At 41.3% G+C, this 18930-nt stretch overlaps 1 protein-coding gene across 2 annotated transcripts in view; it reads right to left on the bottom strand.

Annotated features, from left to right (window-relative positions):
- AFG2A (AAA ATPase AFG2A) overlaps positions 1 to 18930 on the bottom strand; it is a 595306-nt gene that overhangs the window by 547634 nt on the left and 28742 nt on the right. For both annotated transcript variants that reach the window (XM_077476871.1, XM_077476870.1), the window contains exons 2-5: positions 17426 to 17550; positions 11011 to 11168; positions 3950 to 4011; positions 1714 to 2301 (exon numbers count right to left, since the gene is read on the bottom strand). In XM_077476871.1, the coding sequence (XP_077332997.1) occupies positions 1714 to 2301; positions 3950 to 4011; positions 11011 to 11168; positions 17426 to 17550 (933 nt within the window). The remainder of the gene's footprint in view (positions 1 to 1713; positions 2302 to 3949; positions 4012 to 11010; positions 11169 to 17425; positions 17551 to 18930) is intronic.

The raw sequence follows: 18930 nt of genomic DNA, 5'->3' as shown, positions 1-18930 counted from the left end.
GTAACTTTTGCGCAAACCAATCAATAAATGCTTATTGCGATTTTTTAATCATCACGGCCGATCACATGGTAAACAGCCATGCCCAATGGCTGTTTACACCCCTAGGTGGCAAGTGGTGTCTCCGTGACACGCCGCCACCGAAGGTACAGAGCTGCGTGCACACGATCACACGCATGACCTGTTTAAATGGACGGACGTCATATGATGCTCGCCCAGAACAAGAGCCGTGGCACCTGGCCGTCATATGACAGCCAGCGGGCGGCAAGTGGTTAAAACTAAAGGGCCATACACACAGGCCGAATTTCAGGCGGCATCGGCCGGTTCAAGAGAAACTGGTTGACATTTCAAGCCAGATGTACAGAAGCTGGTCTGACAGAAGCCGTTCGACCTGCTTCTGTCAAAGGGGCATGACAGAAAAAAGCGCTCTCAGCCATTGGATGACAGGTATTCTGTGTTTTGGGGGGGCATCCCCCTATAGGAACACAATAGCTCCACAGGAGAGATTACTGTGCCAATGTCAGATTGTTGGTACAGCAGATCCTCTTCAGCTCTTTCGTTTTTTATTTTTTTTCGTTCAGTCCGCTGGGTTGAACAAACAAAAAACTACTAGTGAGTACCATACTTAACATACATACTTGCAGGCACCATCAACAGTAATACTACATTGGGCACAATCTTAGGCTATCTGCTCTCCACTTGATATTACAGAATTACCCCACACTGCGCCCTGCATTTTACACGTTTATAAAATGCAAGCCACAGTGTACAGTAGTCTGTGGTGTACCATGGAGTTTGCTCTGCTTAACATTGCAGAATAAAGAAGTACTGGTCACATGACTCTGGCAGGTCATGTGACAGGGCTCTCTTAGTGGCAATTTTATTTTTTTGTTGATTTTAATTGCTCTCCGCTGCCTTTACAATCCTAAAGCAAGTAGAGTGCAGCACACATTGTACAGTTGCATAAAGATGGTAGTAAAGAAAATCAAAATTTACATATACGACAGTCTGTCACTGACATTTTATTTTCAACTTCACTTAACAGACTAAGCTGTGCAGCAAAAGTGGAAGTCAGAGGGTTGAGACAGCTCATTTAAAACTGACAGGTGTGCTTACAATGATCAGCATTTATTCATTTAGTCAAAACCTTTATCTGAAAAAAAAAAATAGAATTTATAGCTGCTTAAAAAGGTTTAGCTGGAGATACCGGTAGGCTTTCATTTGTACGTCACTTATGAAAAGTGATCTAACTCTACCCTCTCCAAAAAGATGCTACTGTCCAAGAGTGGCTCAGTTTCTCCTCCATTGACAGGGGAGCGACCATAACACAGGAGGTGTGTTACTGGCCAGATCAGCAGGTGCAAATAAAGACAAACAAAACAGAAACCACCACATCTAAGGGTTGGTAAGTGGCAATATATATCATTTTTGTTTTGGGGTTTATTATCACTTTATCAATTATTGTTCTCTGATAGCCTGATATGAGTCAAAGAAATAGAATATATTTTACACCCTTTGGTTTGCAAACCCTAGAAATGTTCCAATGTTTCATTTTTTTTATTTTTTCTTAAGCCCAGTATCTTTTTTTTTTTTTTTTTTTTTTTTGCACATAGTTGTTATAGAAGTCTTGTGAAAGTTGTATCTTCTACTTCATGTGCTACATGTGTAAACCTACAATTAATATAATATTTAGACAGACATGAAGTCTCAACTTACCATAGGTCTTAAAAAGTTCAGGCTGTTTCAGTGGCAACTCTATTGTTTCCCGAATCTCTTTCAACTGGGTGTGTAACCCACCAATCATATCATAAGTCACCTTATTTTTAATATCATCTTCAGAATGGGAAGTCAGCTTCGGACATTTACATCTGATTTTAGTTTGTGGTGATAAATAATAAAAAACATCTGAGTTGGATTTAATTCCAGGTTTTCTGCATGATGTTGTTTGACTGTCGTCACCAGTACCAGAGATTACAGGACTTTGAGAGGCCTCTGGGTGCAGCTCTTCATTTATGGTTTTCTTGTCAGGAGAAAGATATGAAGTGTTACTGTCACTAAGCTTACATGGGGTACTGGTAACAGCTTCACCCTGACAGTCTTCAATGGCAAGTAAGCTGAGCTGTAAGGACAAGTCCAAACTACTGCTGTCCACCGCGGTCTTTTCCAGAGTTGTGTCATATATGCTGCTGGAGAAAGGTTCTTGCACTACCCCATCAGGTCCTCTAATGCTTGTAACTTGCAAGGAACAAGGTCGGCCAAAGAAACTCAAGTTTATAAGATTTCCAGGTAAAACAATCTTCCCATCTGGAATGCAATTTAAAATACAAGAAATAATAAAGTTACAAAAGCAAGAAAACACAACAGAACAAGTCAACGCATTAAACAGGGAAACAAAGTGAACTGTCCTTGAGCAAAGTGCAGGGACCTATATAAACCAATCAGATTAAATCTTACTATACTGTAGTAATGAACATCTGCACATCTGCAGCAAGTCATTATACTTTACACATTTTCATAAAACATGCTCTCTTCAGTTAGTAAACAACGCAGTAAAGCTATATAACACATGGACTATAAATATGGGTGGTGTTTTTGTGACAATTTGGGGAAGACAAATCTTCCACAGATTCTTCCAATACTGCCTCAATATCCTCTTCATTCCCTTCTCTGGCTGCATCCTCTAAGACTGGCATATCAGGATCTGAATCCGGTTAAGCGGGAGTAGGAGATAAGGCGTGGCATTTCTGGGTCCTGGCATTGCTGTAATCTGTTTGAGGAAATGTGACATTGATCCAGAAAATTCTGGTCATAAAAGCTGCTTGTTGTGTGTCTAAAATAGAGCTAGAATCAGATGCTGAGACTGGTGTTAGATCGAGTTCTTGCTCAGGTGCAAGGAACGCATTGTCACTCTAAGGTTGATTGTTCTGTGGACCTTTGGCAGAGCAAATGTTCACCTGCAATTTTGCATTGGTTCCCTTTCATCTGGTCTCCGACCATAGCTACAGGTCAGGGTATTGCCTCGTGGAGTATACACGAAATAGGGTGCAGAGTATAGGGTAAGCCTGTCTGTAAGGAGCATATGATAACCCAGGTGTAAACCATGTTGTAAATGTTTTTTTGGCAAAGCGGCAGGAGGATGCGCCTAAGTACCTTATAAGGGCTTTAGGCGGAAGTGGCCATCAAGTGTGTGACCAGTTATGTGAAGTAACATCTGGTCATCCACCTGAGACTAACCTCTGAGTATTTGAATTTTAGGAGCAAACTTAAAATGTGTACTCTGCGACCTGAATACTTTCCAAACATAGCCCCATTTTACAGTGATGGTCAGAGATACAGGGTGACCCTGCAAAACCTGTGCATGATGCTGGATTTTATATAAAGCCTAGCCTTTTCCCATCATAGTGGGCATATTCCCAAAGGAATCTTCAGGGACTGGGTTCCATACAAATGGATCATAGCCCTGGACCTGTACAAAACCCTGCGGCTGACTCAACCTGTTGCACCAGGTACCAAGGTGAGCGCCCACACAAAATCCAGTGATTGAAGCAATATTACAGGCCATCGCAGCGTGAGGGAAGTTGCTCCAATCCGGATACACTGTTTCTACGTTGGCATTGGAAGACAGTTGACTGAAGAATTCAGAGATAAATAAAGAAAAAATAACTAATCAGTTGAGCCAAGCATGATGTTCTATGTAAAGAAAAAAACTGCATCTCCTTCAGCCTGGCACAAATCGGAGGCCAAACTGAGTAAGGTAGGGTTAAAGGGAAGGCACCGAGGGGCGTTTCCTCTAAAGCTTTCCCAGTGTCCAATCACCAGAAAGTACATGCCTATAACCCATGTTGTTTGAATACCCTGCTTCTGTCCTGTACTGTACAATTACGATAATATTTGACATCATTGTATACACTGTAGTCCTAGAACACATCCATAAAGAATCCAAATGTCTTACCCATAAGTCTTAGCAGAAATGAAGATAACTCTTCCACATTGACAGCATCAGCATCCCTTTCCCTATGATGATGAATGGAAACAAACCGACATGGTAAATAAAGGTTCTTCGCATATACACATATATACAGTATATGTCTCACAGATGTTACAGTTTAAGTTTTATCAATCTTTGTGGTAACAAGCTTAACTCAATATGGTGTGCTAGTTTTTTGTCCCGAAAGGAAAATCAATTTCAAGCAGCTCTCCAAGTAAAAACGTGTGTTTTAAACAGGACAAATAATACCATATAAGGGAACTCATTCAGAGAAGACCCCAATTACACTTTTGCATCTGGAACATACTGAGTCTGTACATTAGCAGGTAAGGTTCTAAAAGAAGGAAGATATTTCTAAGCAAATTTTTTTTATTAAGATTTTCAAGCACAAAATGTGACAGCAGTGTACAAGTACACTTCACATAAGAATGACCAAAATATATAAAGTCAAATAAAAAGAAGTCAGCATTAAAGGCAGAACTGCATATACCGTACATAACATTTTCCAGAAGAAGGAATTATAGCAGACACCAGGTAACAAAAGATAACATCACTGAAATGTAATACCCGCTTTATAAGATAACCAAGGTTCCCCCCAACACTGTTGAAACTTATATTGTGGACTATATCTAAACGCAGTAGTTGCTCATAACCTAAAATTACATTGAAGTGGCATTTAACTTCAGAAAGATTGGGGGTCAAAGAAGATTTCTATTTTTTTGACTAACATACAATTGTAATCATAACTTTAGGGATATCGATCAAACTTTTGATCAGGGTCATTTGGGTAGTTTCTGTTGCCATTATAATTTAAAAAAGTAAACACAGTTGATTGATAATAAATGGCTTCAATCAAACACTAACCATGAGTGAAAGAAAAGTTTTTATGTTGTTATTCATATTCTCTGAAAAATGGCCAAGAAATCTGAAATTCTGCCGGGGTATGTAAACTTATGAGCACAACTGTATATATTCACAGCAATGGGTCTAACTTGGGCAGGAAGTTTAAATACCATCTGAGGAGGGTCATTTCCCAATGGTTAGCGCATTTAGAATAGGAGTAGGTATATTGGATGGCCTTTTTCCATTGTGCTTCCAAAGAAGTCTGCAGTTCTGATTAGCATTTTACCAAAGGCTAATTTTAACAAAGATTAACTTGGAATTGAGCTCATGGGAGAACAATAAAATACCTCTGGGTGTCTTATGCTGCGTACAAACGATTGGACTATCTGGCGGACTTAATCCAGTGGACAAACCCGCCGGACTTTGCAACTAAAGCTTGCCAGACTTTTGAAATGAACGGACTTGCCCACACACAAAGAAAAGTCTGTTAATTTTGAACGTGGCTCCAGGTAGCCGGGACTAGCGAAGGAAGTGAATGAATGAGTATGGTGTACATTGTACCCCTACCCATTCACCTGGTGAAAAAAGTGTAAATAAAAAAAAAACAAGTTTTTAAAATAATTTATTAGATAGCTCCGGTGGTCTTCTTCTGTCTTGGGGGGTCTTCTCGCCGGACTATCCGCTATCTTCTGCTAGCTCCTTTACTAGCGGAGGAGCCCGGCTTTCTTCTTCATCATCGCTGATGCCGTCCGGGGGTCTTCTTCCGACTTCAGGGTCTTGTCCCGCTCTTCAGGGGTCTTGTCCGACTCTTCAATTCTTCTTGCTGGGCCTCCGTTATCTTCTTATAGCTCCTTTACTAGCGTTGGCCCGGTCTTCTGTCCCCGCCGCCGCCTTCTTCTCTTCTTCTTCCTTGAGAGGTTAACACAACGCTGTCTCTGGCTGCAATAGCAGGGACACGTTGTGCGGCAACTTATATAGGGACAAGGGGTTGGGTCACCGAGTGATGTCACATGGTGACCCCGCCCCCTTATGATGTCACAGTCCCAGCATCCTCCGGGACTGTGACAGAAAGTATTGCAACAACCGCCATTTTATTCTCTAGGGTGTTAGAAAAAATGTAAAAAGTAATTTTCTAGCGAAAAAAAAACAGTTTTTAATGTGTAAACAACAAATATCAGAAAGAGGCTCCGTCCTTAAGTGGTTTTAACCCGTGTGTGCCACCTTCTGTGTCTGTACCAAGGCCAAACATTCCAGGGTATGAAAACTTTTTATCAGGGCCATTTGGGTGATTGCTGTTATCATTATGATTTAAAAAGGATCCAAAAAAGTATGCGATACATTTTTATCATTTTGTTCCCACATATAAAGCTATAAAGCATATAAAGTAAAAACCTTAATAAATAGACCCCAACGCTTCATTTATATTGTTGTGCAAAATATAAAATTGATTACCATGATCCTGATTTACTAAAGGAGTAGTGGATGTCCACTTTGTAATGTAAATTCTAGTGAATAAGGTGAAAACTCTGCTAACTTCAAAAATCATTGTTTTTTGTTTTGTTTTTTCGTTAATGGGAATTCTTTGAAAAGGGAGTTTTCAGCACATTAATTAAGCTGAGTGAAAATTCCCTTTGCAAAGTCAACATTGGTGAATTCCTAAATGTAAATCAACAGTTACATAAATAGAAAAAAAAGAAGTCAAGAAATATCCAATTTCACCACTAGATGGTGCAATTGTCCCACCCAATATATTCATACTTCTAATAAGCAGGCAAATTATGTTATAGCCTTATATTCAATTTTTCTTATTTATGTTCTAATATTTAAGAAAGTAAAAGTCGGGTTTTGGCTTTCTTATGAGAATATCTATGTGTGCACAATTATTGGGCAACTATTAGTGTGCACAATTATTATGCAACTAAATGAAAAACAAAAATTTTCCCATCTCACTTGTTTATTTATTAGGTTCAGTTCACACTGGGGTGACCTGTCAGTGACTTAGTCCCCTGACAAGTCGCACCCCATTCAGTGCAATGAAATTGTTCTAATCGCTCCAACTTAGAAAAAGGTTCCGGAACTACTTGGGTGCGACTTCAGAGCGACCTGCATTGACTTATGTTATAAAAGTCATTTGCAAACCACGATGAAGTCACGCTGTGCGGTGCGGTTTCAAAGTCAAGAGACTTTGAAGCCGCGTTAGTGTGAACCAAGACTTAGGGGAGAGTAGTAAACAAACAGCTCAAATATAGCACAGCACAATGGTGCTCAAAAATACATCGGCACAATGGCACGGCTGGGCAAATGGGCGTACAGGTACATCCTCTTTAAATCGCGGCATAGTGGGCGTGCACGCCCGCCGGGTACTCTGTGAGCGTGCCTGTGGGTCCGGTGATCGTGTCACGGAACAGCAGAACAGGGCATTTCCCTGTTCTGCCTAGCAACATGACAGAGATCTACTGCTCCCTGTCATCGGGAGCAGTGATCTGTGTCATGTTCTAGTGAGACAATCCCCCCTAAAGTTAGAATCAATCCCTAGGACACACTTAACCCCTTGATTGCCCCCTAGTGTTTAACCCCTTCCCTGCCAGTGTCATTTACACGGTAATCAGTGCATTTTTATAGCATTGATCGCTGTATAAATGACAATGGTCCCAAAATAGTGTCAAAAGTGTCTGATGTGTCCACCATAATGTTGCAGTCACAATAAAAACCGCAGATCGCCACCATTACTAATAAAAAAAAATTAACAACAAAAATGCCATAAGTCTATCCCCTATTTTGTAGATGCTATAACTTTTGCGCAAACCAATCAATATACGCTTACTGCGATTTTTTTCGCCAAACAAATGTAGAAGAATACATATCTGCCTAAACTGAGAAAGAAATCCATTTTTTTTATATATATTTTTTGGGGATATTTATTATAGCAAAAAGTAAAAAATATAGTTTTTTAAAAAAAATTGGCACTCTTTTGTTTATAGTGCAAAAAATAAAAACCACAGAGGTGATCAAAGAGAGGTCTACTGTTTTCTTTCATCGTAAATCTCCCATTTAAGAAGGGCCCACAAGTTCTCAGTAGGGTTTAGGTCAGGTGAGAAATGGGGCCATGTCATTATTCTTTCATCATTGAGGCCTTTAGTTTACTAGCCATGCAGTAGAGTACTTGGATGCATGCGATGGAGCATTGTCCTGAATAAATATCACAGTCTTCTTGAAAGATGCAGACTTTTGTCTGTACCACTGCTTGAAGTAAGTGTCATCTAAAAACTGTCAGTAGGTTTAAGTGTTGATTTTTAGTCCATCTTCAACCTGAAAAGGTCCAACTAGCTCATCTATATTAATACCAGTCCATACCAGTACCCCACCCCCACATTGCTGGCATCTGAATCGAAGTGGAGCTCTATGCCCGTTACTGATCCAGCCACAGGCCCATCCACCTGTCACTCTCATCTCATCAGTCCATAAAACCTTGGAAAATCTGTCTTGAGATATTTCTTGGCCCAGTCTTGACGTTTCTACTTATGTGTTTTGTTCAGTGGTGGTCGGGTTTCAGCCTTTTTTACCTCGGCCATGTCTCTGAGCACTGGACACCTTGTACTTCTGGGCACTCCAGGTAGGTTGCAGTTCTGGAATATGACAGCACAGGAGGATAATGGCTTCCTGGTAGCTTCACGTTTGATTCTTCTCAAATCTTTGGCAGTTAATTTTCATCTATTTTCCTCTTCATGTTTCTTGTGACCCTGTCTACTTTTTGCAACAAGACGTTTGATGGTTCTGTGATCAGGCGCCAATATCTTAAAAATTTCAAAAGTGCTGCACCCCTCTGTAAGACTTTTTAAAATGTTTTACTTTTCAAAGTCAGTTAAATCTTTTTTTTGGCCCATTTTGCCTGAGGAAAAGAATCTGCCTAAAATCTATGCACATCTTGAAATAGGGCAGTGATGGCGAACCTTGGCACCCCAGATGTTTTGAAACTACATTTCCCATGATGCTCAGCTACACTACAGAATGCATGAGCCTCATCGGAAATGTAGTTCTAAAACATCTGGGGGTGCCAAGGTTCACCATCACTGATATAGGGTGTTGATCTCCTTAGGCCATACCTTCCGTCATTACACAAATACACATCATCTGATATGATTAAATCCAATAATCATTCAGGTTTATACAGCTTGGAGTTAGACAATATGCATAAAAATTATGACTAGCTCAAAATACTCACTTGCCAATAATTGTGCACACAGTGTAGTAGACAGCTAAGAGGACATTTAAGATGACCATGCACTAGCTAATGAATCTAAGCAAATATCAGTAAATGACTAGCTTAGGGGTTAAAAAATAACCAGATAAAATTTGAGCAACAAGGATGATAATTACAGTGGGGCAAAAAAGTATTTAGTCAGCCACCAATTGTGCAAGTTCTCCCACTTAAAAAGATGAGAGAGGCCTGTAATTGTCATCATAGGTATACCTCAACTATGAGAGACAAAATGTAGAAACAAATCCAGACAATCACATTGTCTGATTTGGAAAGAATTTATTTGCAAATTATGGTGGAAAATAAGTATTTTGTCAATATGAAAAGTCCATCTCAATACTTTGTTATATATCTTTTGTTGGCAATGACAGAGGTCAAACATTTTCTGTAAGTCTTCTCAAGCAAAATATATTCTGCTGCTTCTCCTGAGTATGGGGATACCACATATGTGGGACTTTTTGGGAGCCTAGATGCTAACGGCACCCCGAAAACCAATCACCGCCTTCAGGATTTCTAAGGGTGCAAATTTATGATTTCACTCCTCACTACCTATCACAGTTTCGAAGGCCATAAAATGCCAAAATAGCACAAAATCCCCCCAAATGACCCCATTTTGGAAAGTAGACACCCCAAGCTATTTACTGAGAGGCATGTTGAGTCCATGAAATATTTTATATTTTGCCACAAGTTGCGGGAAAATTACAAACTTTTTTTTTTTTTGCACAAAGTTGTCACTAAATGATATTTTGCTCACACATGCTATGGGCATAAGTCAAATTACACCCCAAAATAAATTCTGCTGCTTCTCCTGAGTACGGGGATACCACATGTGGGGGACTTTTTGGGAGCCTAGCCACGTACGGGACCCCGAAAACCAAGCACTGCCTTCAGGATTTAAATATAAAACACTACCAAAAAAAACTGTTAGCGATCGCAGAGATCAGGCCTGACTCTGCGAACGCTGCAGTTATGTGTCTAGTGTTTTGTAAGTGACAGTGATCAATCGATACTGCACTTGGGTGGGCTGGGCGAAGGGGCAAAACGCAGGTGCTAGCAGGTATCTGGGCTGATCCCGCTAACAATGCGTTTTTTGGAACCCTAAACTGCTGGGGACGCTAGTATAGATCTGATCAGATCAGATATTGATCTGTTCAGATACTATACCACTATGGGAGGTTTATGCTTTGCGCGTGGGTGTTAGCGGTACTGGCACTAACCTAGAGCTGCCTGGGGCGACGCAGACCCTGACCCTAAAACCTAATTGATATCACCCGCCGGGTGATCAGCGGGGTGACTGGGGATCAAAGTGTGCCTATGTGTACCTACGTGTCAGTGTACTGTTGGTGCACTTACTATGATGTCTTCTCTCCTCGCCGTCCGGTCAAAAAAACCGCCACGAGGAGAGTGACATCACTTCCTCCTGCCTGTGTTTACACTACACAGGCAGGGGAAGCTTCTCATTCACCAGGAGCGATCGCGAGGGGATGGCCAGAAACAAACGGCCATCACCTCACCGCCACAGCAAGCGGGAGGGGGTCCGATCGGACCCCCCACCCGCTGGAAGGCAGGCACGTACGGGTATGTGTTTGTGCCTGTCCGTGCCATTGTGCCGATGTATATTTACATGCGGCACAATGGCACGGGCTGTGGTCCTTAAGTGGTTAAGGGCTACAACCACTTTAGGTGTAGACTTCATCAATATGGCAACTGGAATTCCAGAAAAATTCACTAGCATCCCCCACACCTCCACTCAAGGTAATCGTGGTTAGTTATTATTATTTATATATATATATATATATATATATATATATATATATATATATATATATATATATATATATATATATATATATATATATATACATATATGCACACACACACACACACACACACAGTATATACTTATTATAACTATCATCTATACCTGAGGGTGACTTCCATCTCCTCTGCTTGTAACACAGGTCCATTCACAGGCTCAACATGAACTGAATCACCAGGCTTCACCTTGAGGTTCTTCTGTGCTGCAGGTCCAATTCCTACTTTCCCAGAGGGAAAACCACTGACTGGCCAAGCAGTGCACACCTACAAGAAGCACAAACATATACCATCTTCATATACAGTATATTTGCTTAGCTGTAGGCCATACAACATTTCCCTTTATACATGGCATGTAACATGAAAGCTTTTAGAAAGTTCTTCAAACAGAACATCAGACAGAAGATAGAAATCAGCCAATATAATGTATGAAGAGCTATTTGCTTTTCTGTTTCTAAATGATAAATAATATAATCCTAAATCTAATGTTTGGCCTCTTTTAGCTAAGAAAAAATGTTCTCCAGTTTTTATGTCAGAAAAAGCATCTTTGAAGACTTGTTCACACCAGCAGTATACCTACTGCACAACCATGTATGTGTGATATGAAGGTAGGGCTGGGGGAAAAATTATTTTAATCTTGAATAGAGTTGTGAGTTCAAATCGATTCAGATTTCAGGAAAATCGTTTTAGATTTTTTTCTCTTCAGAGTTTCCATAGCAGGAATGGCGCTTGACACTGGGAGCAGACATGTGCACTGTGTCTGAGGCTCTGAGCTCCCCACCGGCGCAATCCTCCTATTATTGCCCTCACACACGACCCTCCTGTGTCCCCTAGCCTCTTCGGTGGTGACCGTGTGCAGGGGAGAAGTTGAACTATCAGTCAGCCGGCCGCGATCCCGGCTGTCGCGGACTAGGCCTTGCCTTAATAATCCTGCCCGCAGCTGTGATTTATGTTAAAGGGGTTGTAAAGTTTATTTTTTTATTTTTTTTAAATAACAAACATGCTATACTTACCTCCACTGTGCAGCTCGTTTTGCACAGAGTGGAGGTAATGCCTCATGCACACTGGACGTTTTTACAGCTGCTGTTTTTTGCTTCAGACCTTTTTTTTCTATAGTCAATAAATTCCCCATCATGTTATCCTTTGTGTCCGTGGATCAAATGGTTTTTGGCTGGGGAGTTTTTTGGCGGTAAAAAAACCCCCAAAACAAATGGGTTCCAAGGAGTTCTTCAGCTGATTTCAGTTGTAAAAATACTCTAATGTCAAAAAACGCTGATAAATGCTCAAAAATGCGACTCACCAGCATTTTTTAAAGTTTTTGATCCACGATCCTAGTGGTCTGTCCAGTGCCCTGCATGCTGTTTTATATTATATACACTGTTCTTTCTGCCTGGAAACTTGAGATTGTCCATGGCAACCAAAAAGTGTCCCTTTAGATCAAAAGTGGTTTTAGACCACCAGCTAGAAAACAGCGATAGTAAATTAGAACACTTGCAAAATTGAGCGATAGTGATTTGTGGGGAAATTCATTTTATTATTATTATAGTATTATTTTTTATAATTATTTATAGTTATTTATTATATTATAATTTATGATTTTGTGTTTCAAACTTTATCATACCCGGGATATCTACTAGACTCTAGAATCACAGGCCTACAAAATAAAACGCAACATTTCTATGTAAAGCAATGTAACGCTTTGAGATTCAAAATTCTGACATAATCATAGTACCAGGGAGGTTAGAAAAATGCAAAAAAAATGAAAAACTTTGAAAAATGTTGCAAAGCTACTGGTGTTTTTAAAATGTTATTTTAACATTTAGTGTGCATGAGGCCTCATTGTGGGAATACATATTTTGCCATAAGGTTTTTATTTCACTAATGTCAGCAATACAAAGGGAGGCGCAACAGATTCATACATATTTAATAACCTTTTGTGGCTGAACTCATACACATGGCAAAGGCTAAGTTCAGCTTTTGGAACATGTTAAAAGGTTCCAACTCCTACCTCCCCCGTGACAGCTGTCACTTTTTTAAACAGAGCTGTTCAGGGCTCTGCCCACACAACCATATCATTTATTCACAGATTCCTCTTAATGAATAAACCGCAATTACCGTCAGCCGCCACGGGAGACGGATTTGCTGTTTCAATGGGCTGAGATGGCGCTGATAATCACTCTCGTCCACTGACAGAAAGCCCGTACAGAGGTATGGGCTGAGCCAGAGGACATACAGTGCCTTGAAAAAGTATTCATACCCCCTGAAATGTACCATGTTTTGTCATGTTACAACCGAAAACTTACTGTAAATGTACTTCATTGGGATTTTTTTTGCGATAGACCAACACAAAGTGGCACAAAATTGTGAAGTGGAAGGAAAATGATAAAAGTTTTTCAAATCTTTTTTACAAATAAATATGTGAAAAGTGTGGTGTGCATTTGTATTCAGCCCCCTTTACTCTGATACCCCTAACTAAAATCTAGTGGAGCCAATTGCCTTCAGAAGTCACCTAATTAGTAAATAGATTCCACCTGTGTGTACTTTAATCTCAGTATAAATACAGCTGTCCTGTGAAGCCCTCAGAGGTTTGTTAGAGAACCTTAGTGAACAAACAGCATCATGAAGGCCAAGGAACACACCAGACAGGTCAGGGATAAAGTTGTGGAGAAGTTTAACACCCCTTTCACACTGTGTCCCCCATAGCGTCGGCGGTAAAACTATTTTTAGCAGCGTTTTAGCGTCGGATTTGCGGCACATTTCGGCCAATAGCAGGGTGCTTTTAACCCCCACTAGCGGCTAAGAAAGGGTTAAAACCACCCACAATGCGCCGCAATAGCGGCATTTTGCTTGAACATCTCATGGGGAACTGTTCAATCCATCATCCAAAAATGAAACAGTATGACACAACTGAAAACCTAGACCAAGACATGGCCGTCCACCTAAACTGACAAGCCAGGCAAAGATAACAATAACCAGAGAAGCAGCCAAGAGGCCCATGGTAACTTTGGAGGAGCTGCAGAGATCCACAGCTCAGATGGGGGAATCTGTTCATAGGACAACTGTTAGTTATGCACTCCACAAATCTGGCCTTTCTTCATGGAAGAGTGGCAAGAAGAAAGCCATTGATGAAAGAAAGCCATAAGAAGTCCCATTTGCAGTTTGTGAGAAGCCATGTGGGGGACACAGCAAACATGTGGAAGAAAGGGATCTGGTCAGAAGAGACCAAAATTACATTTTCTGGCCTAAAAGCAAAATGTTATGTGTGGAGAAAAACTAACACTGCACATCACCCTGAACACCATTCCCACAGTGAAACATGGTGGTGGCAGCATAATGTTGTGGAGATGCTTTTCTTCAGCAGGGACAGGGAAGCTGGTCAGAGATGATGGGAAGATGGATGGAGCCAAATACAGGACAATCTTAGAAGAAAACCTGTTAGCGTCTGCAAAAGACTTGAGACTTGGGCCGAGGTTCACCATCCAGCAGGACAACGACCCTAAACATACAGCCAGAGCTACAGTGGGATGATTTTGATCAAAGCATATTCATGTGTTAGAATAGCCCAGTCAAAGTCCAGACCTACTACCATTAGGTGCTATTTAGAGGTCTCTTCCATTTTTATAATAATATATTGTTCACTATTTATTTTCCATATTTGACACCATAAATTTTATTTTATTTCACTTTATTTGTCACTATTCATTACCCAGGGGGGTCTAACACACCTCCAGCATACTTAATAAATATCGTATTTATCGGCGTATAACACACATTTTTCCCCCTAAAGTCAGGGGGAAATCGGGGGTGCGTGTTATACGCTGATCCCCCGCTGTTTCTAACCCTTTCTGCCATTCTCTGTGGCTTCCAGGTATTCCGAGAACGGCCAAGTGTGGCCGAAAATAGCTGAGAACGGCCAAGTGCAGCCGAAAATATCCGGAAGGTGCCGAGAACGGCCGAGAATTACCGAGCGCCGCAAAGATACATAGACATCCACTCTGTATCTCGGCGGTGCCATTTTAAATGGCAAACACACTGACAAGACTGCAAATGATTGATGAGGCTGCAATGGAAGGCTGCAAATGACTGACAAGGCTGCAATGCAAGGCTGCAAATGACACTGACAAGGCTGCATTGATGGGTATTTAAATGTAAGTTTTTTTCCAAAATTTACCTAAAGCCAAATCCAATTGAGAATCTGTGGCAAAACTTGAAAATTGCTGTTCACAGACCCTCTCCATACAAAGAAGAATGGGCAAAAATGTCACTCTCTAGATGTGCAAAGCTGGTAGAGACATTCCCAAAAAGACCTACAGCTATAATTGCAGCAAAAGGTGGTTCTACAAAGTATTGACTCAGGGGTGCTGAATACAAATGCACACCACACTTTTCACATATTTATTTGTAAAAAAAATTGAAAGACATTTATCATTATCCTTCCACTTCACAATTATGAGCCACCTTGTGCTGATCTATCACAAAATCTCAATAAAATACATTTACGTTTTTGGTTGTAACATGACAAAATGTGGAAAATATCAAAGGGTATGAATACTTTTTCAAGGCACTGTATCTGCAGGAACCCACATTGCGCCTGTGGTCTACTTATTACACATTACAATGCTTTCCTGACTTCTGCAGAAAAAATAATAAATGCATATATTATATTTTCTGTAAGGCCGGGTACACATACTGTATATCCGGTGCAGGAAACTGCATGCGATTTGGAAAGGAATCGCACAAGCGTTGTTTGTGCAGTGCGATTAGAGCCGTTCGTTTGTATGGCTCAAACTGCACCGCATCCACACAAAACAAAGGTGAAGGACCCTTTTTTTCCCCTGCACTGGAATCGGATCACATGGGTGTCAAACGCACTGCATTTTGGGAACCGTTTTGGGGTGTTGTTAACATAACATTGACATTCGCTGCTGTTTTCATGAATGCTGTACCATTACAACGTGCTGCGGAAAATGCACAGGATTTGTTGCTGTGTGGGAAAATAATAGGATTCGTGCGTTTCCCGCACAGCATATATGTTAACCAAGCCTAAAGGGAAACTTAGCCTTTAAGCAAACCCCTTACAAAGCAGTAAGAGACTAATGCCGCGTACACATGATCGGACTATCCGGCAGAATTAGTCCGGCGGACTTTGTAGCGGAGGTCCACCGGACTTCTGAAATGAACGGACTTGCCCACACATGGAGAAAAGTCCATTCATTTTGAACGTGGCTCCGGGTAGACGGAACTAGCGAAGGAAGTCAATGTCGCCACCTCCATCGGCGAGATTGACACCTCGCGAGCCCCCTTTAAATGGTATGGATTTAAAGGGGAAGCCCTACGCTGAAAAACCAGCGTGGGGGTCCCCACACAGTCCATAGCAGACTCTTATCCGAGGACGCAGCCCGGCTGGTCAGGAAAGGGGGTGGGGACGAGTGAGCGCAACTCAACGCCGCACAACTCGTCCCCAGCCTTAGAGTGAGCGTCGTGTCAACATCGGAAGAAGAGAAGAAGAAGCAGAAGGTGGCGGCGACAGCGGCAGAAGACCGGGCCAATGCTAGTAAAAGAAAGCTGAGGCCCGGCAAGAAGAACCGAAGAGCGGGACAAGACCCCTGAAGAGCGGGACAAGACCCCCAAAGTCGTAAGAAGACCCCGGACAGAGGCGGCAATAAAGGAGAAAGCCGGGCTCCTCCGGCGAGAAGACCCATGAAGACGGAAGAAGAGAAGTCCCCTGGAGCTGTCTAATAAAGTATTTTAAAAACCTGTGTTGTGTTTTTTTTAATGTACACTTTTTTTCCCCAGGTGAATGGGTAGGGGCTCCCGGATTCTGATAAGCCCCCCGCCCGCAGACCCCGACAACCAACGGCGAGGGTTGTCGGGAAGAGACCATTGTCCTCATCAACATGGGGACAAGGTGCGGGACCCCCACGCTGTTTTTTCGGCGTAGGGCTTCCCCTTTAAATCCATACCAGGTGACGGTGCTAGCGAGGTGTCAATCTCGCCGATGGAGGTGGCGACATTGACTTCCTTCACTAGTTCCATCTACCTGGAGCCACGTTCAAAATGAACAGACTTTTCTCTGTGTGTGGGCAAGTCCGTTTCATTTCAAAAGTCTGGCGGACTAGCACACGGACGGGCGGATTGTCAAAACTTCTTTCTAAGTCTGCTGGACTTTTAGGAAGAAAAAGTCAGCCGGAGCCCACACACCAAGTCCGCCGGATAATCCAATCGTGTGTACGTGGCATTACAGTGTCCGCAGCAGCTGCGGCCATTCACATGTAATCGGACATTCTGAAATTGCCTGTGGATGATCGGCCCTGAAGACAAACTCTTTGCAGCTGTGTATTTATGGCACATCCATCCAATAATGACATTTTTGCAGAGAATTATAAAACATATGCTTAAAATCAATGAACCTAAAATAAATGTACACAAACCCATTGTTGTTTCCCTTTAACAGTAATACTGTATATGTATCTAGCAGCATGCGGTATTGCTTTGGTAACACAAAGTATTAAATATATTTATACCTCTTGCCTCCCATCTGTGCTGGTAAGCAAAACTGGACGTCCAATACAGAGATCAGCCAATTTCATGCTGGTCAGTCCAAGCTGTACGAATGAGCATCTGTAAGCCTTTGGTACTTTGTCCTCCTCTAGAAGTATTTAGGAAGGGTAAAGAAAAAAAAATTACATAGGAGGTAACATGAAAATATATAAACAAACTATATCTGATTTCCTTACATTTTGGTTTTTGAAATATATTTTGTCATTTCAATTTATTTTTATTTTTTTTTCAGCTTTTACGTTGCTGCAGATAAAGCAATTCATGCAGTAGTTACGAATATAAGATTACTATATTTTACTATCTTGTATTGTAAAGGCAAAACTTTTCTTAACTCAAAGTGGTCAGGTTTTTATCTCTTGCATACAATCCAATGAGAGCGACACATAAATGTCCAGGAGTCCAACGTTTTTAATAATAAAATTGATTCACAGCAGAAAAAATCCAACACATTTCTGGGTCTTTGCTTTATTCACTAACATTGGCTTAACCTGCCCTCCTAAAACCGTTCCAAGCAGTAAATCACAGTTCAGATCTATAGATATCTACTTACCTGTGTCTGTTTAAGCACAGTCAAAAGTCCCAAGCCCTGATCAAAGGGGGGTATTTTAGCCTCCAAAACATGTTGGCTTTTTTTCTGTCACGAATCATTTTTTATTTTATTTTATTATTAAAAACCTTTGACTCTTGGATATTTGTTTGGCACTCCCATTGGTTTGTATATACAGTTGTGGCCAAAAGTTTTGAGAATTACACAAATATTCATTTTCACAAAGTCTGCTGCCTCCGTTTTTATGATGGCAATTTGCATATACTCCTGTCCTGAATGTTATGAAAAGTGATTTGATGAATTGCAACTAATTGCAAAGTCCCTCTTTGCCATAAAAATCAACTTAATTCCATAAAAAAAAATGTCCACTGTGTTTGTGAAGAAGGCTTCAGGGTGCCCAAGATAGTCCAACAAGTGCCAGGACCGTGTCCTACAGTTGATTCAGCTTCGGGATCGGGGCACCACCAGTACAGAGCTTGCTCAGGATTTGCAGCAGGCAGGTGTGCGTGCATCTGCACATACAGTGAGGCAAAGACTTTTGGAGGATGGTCTGATATCAAAAAGGGAAGCAAATAAGCCACTTCTCCCCAGGAAAAACATCAGGGACAGACTGATAGTCTGCAAAAGGTACATGGATTGGACTGCTGAGGACTTGAGTAAAGTCATTTTCGCTGATGAATCCCCTTTCAGATTGTTTGGGGCATCAGGAAAAAACCTTGTCTGGAAAAGAAAAGGAGTCCTGTATCATGCCAAAAGTAAAGCATCCTGACCCTTCATGTGTTCACAGCCATGAATAAAGAATGGTACAAAAACATCCTCTGAGAGCAACTTCTCTCAACCATCCAAGAACAGTTTGGTGAGGAACAATGCTTTTTCTAGCATGATGGAGCACCTTACCATAAGGCAAAAGTGATAACTAAG

This window comes from Lithobates pipiens, unplaced genomic scaffold, assembly GCF_037356315.1.
Source record: "Lithobates pipiens isolate NorthernLeopardFrog02 unplaced genomic scaffold, aLitPip1_a1.2 Scaffold_13, whole genome shotgun sequence".
NCBI classification, from domain to species: domain Eukaryota; kingdom Metazoa; phylum Chordata; class Amphibia; order Anura; family Ranidae; genus Lithobates; species Lithobates pipiens.
Note: the sequence above shows the minus strand (reverse complement) of the source record. Positions and strands in the feature narration are given on the sequence as shown.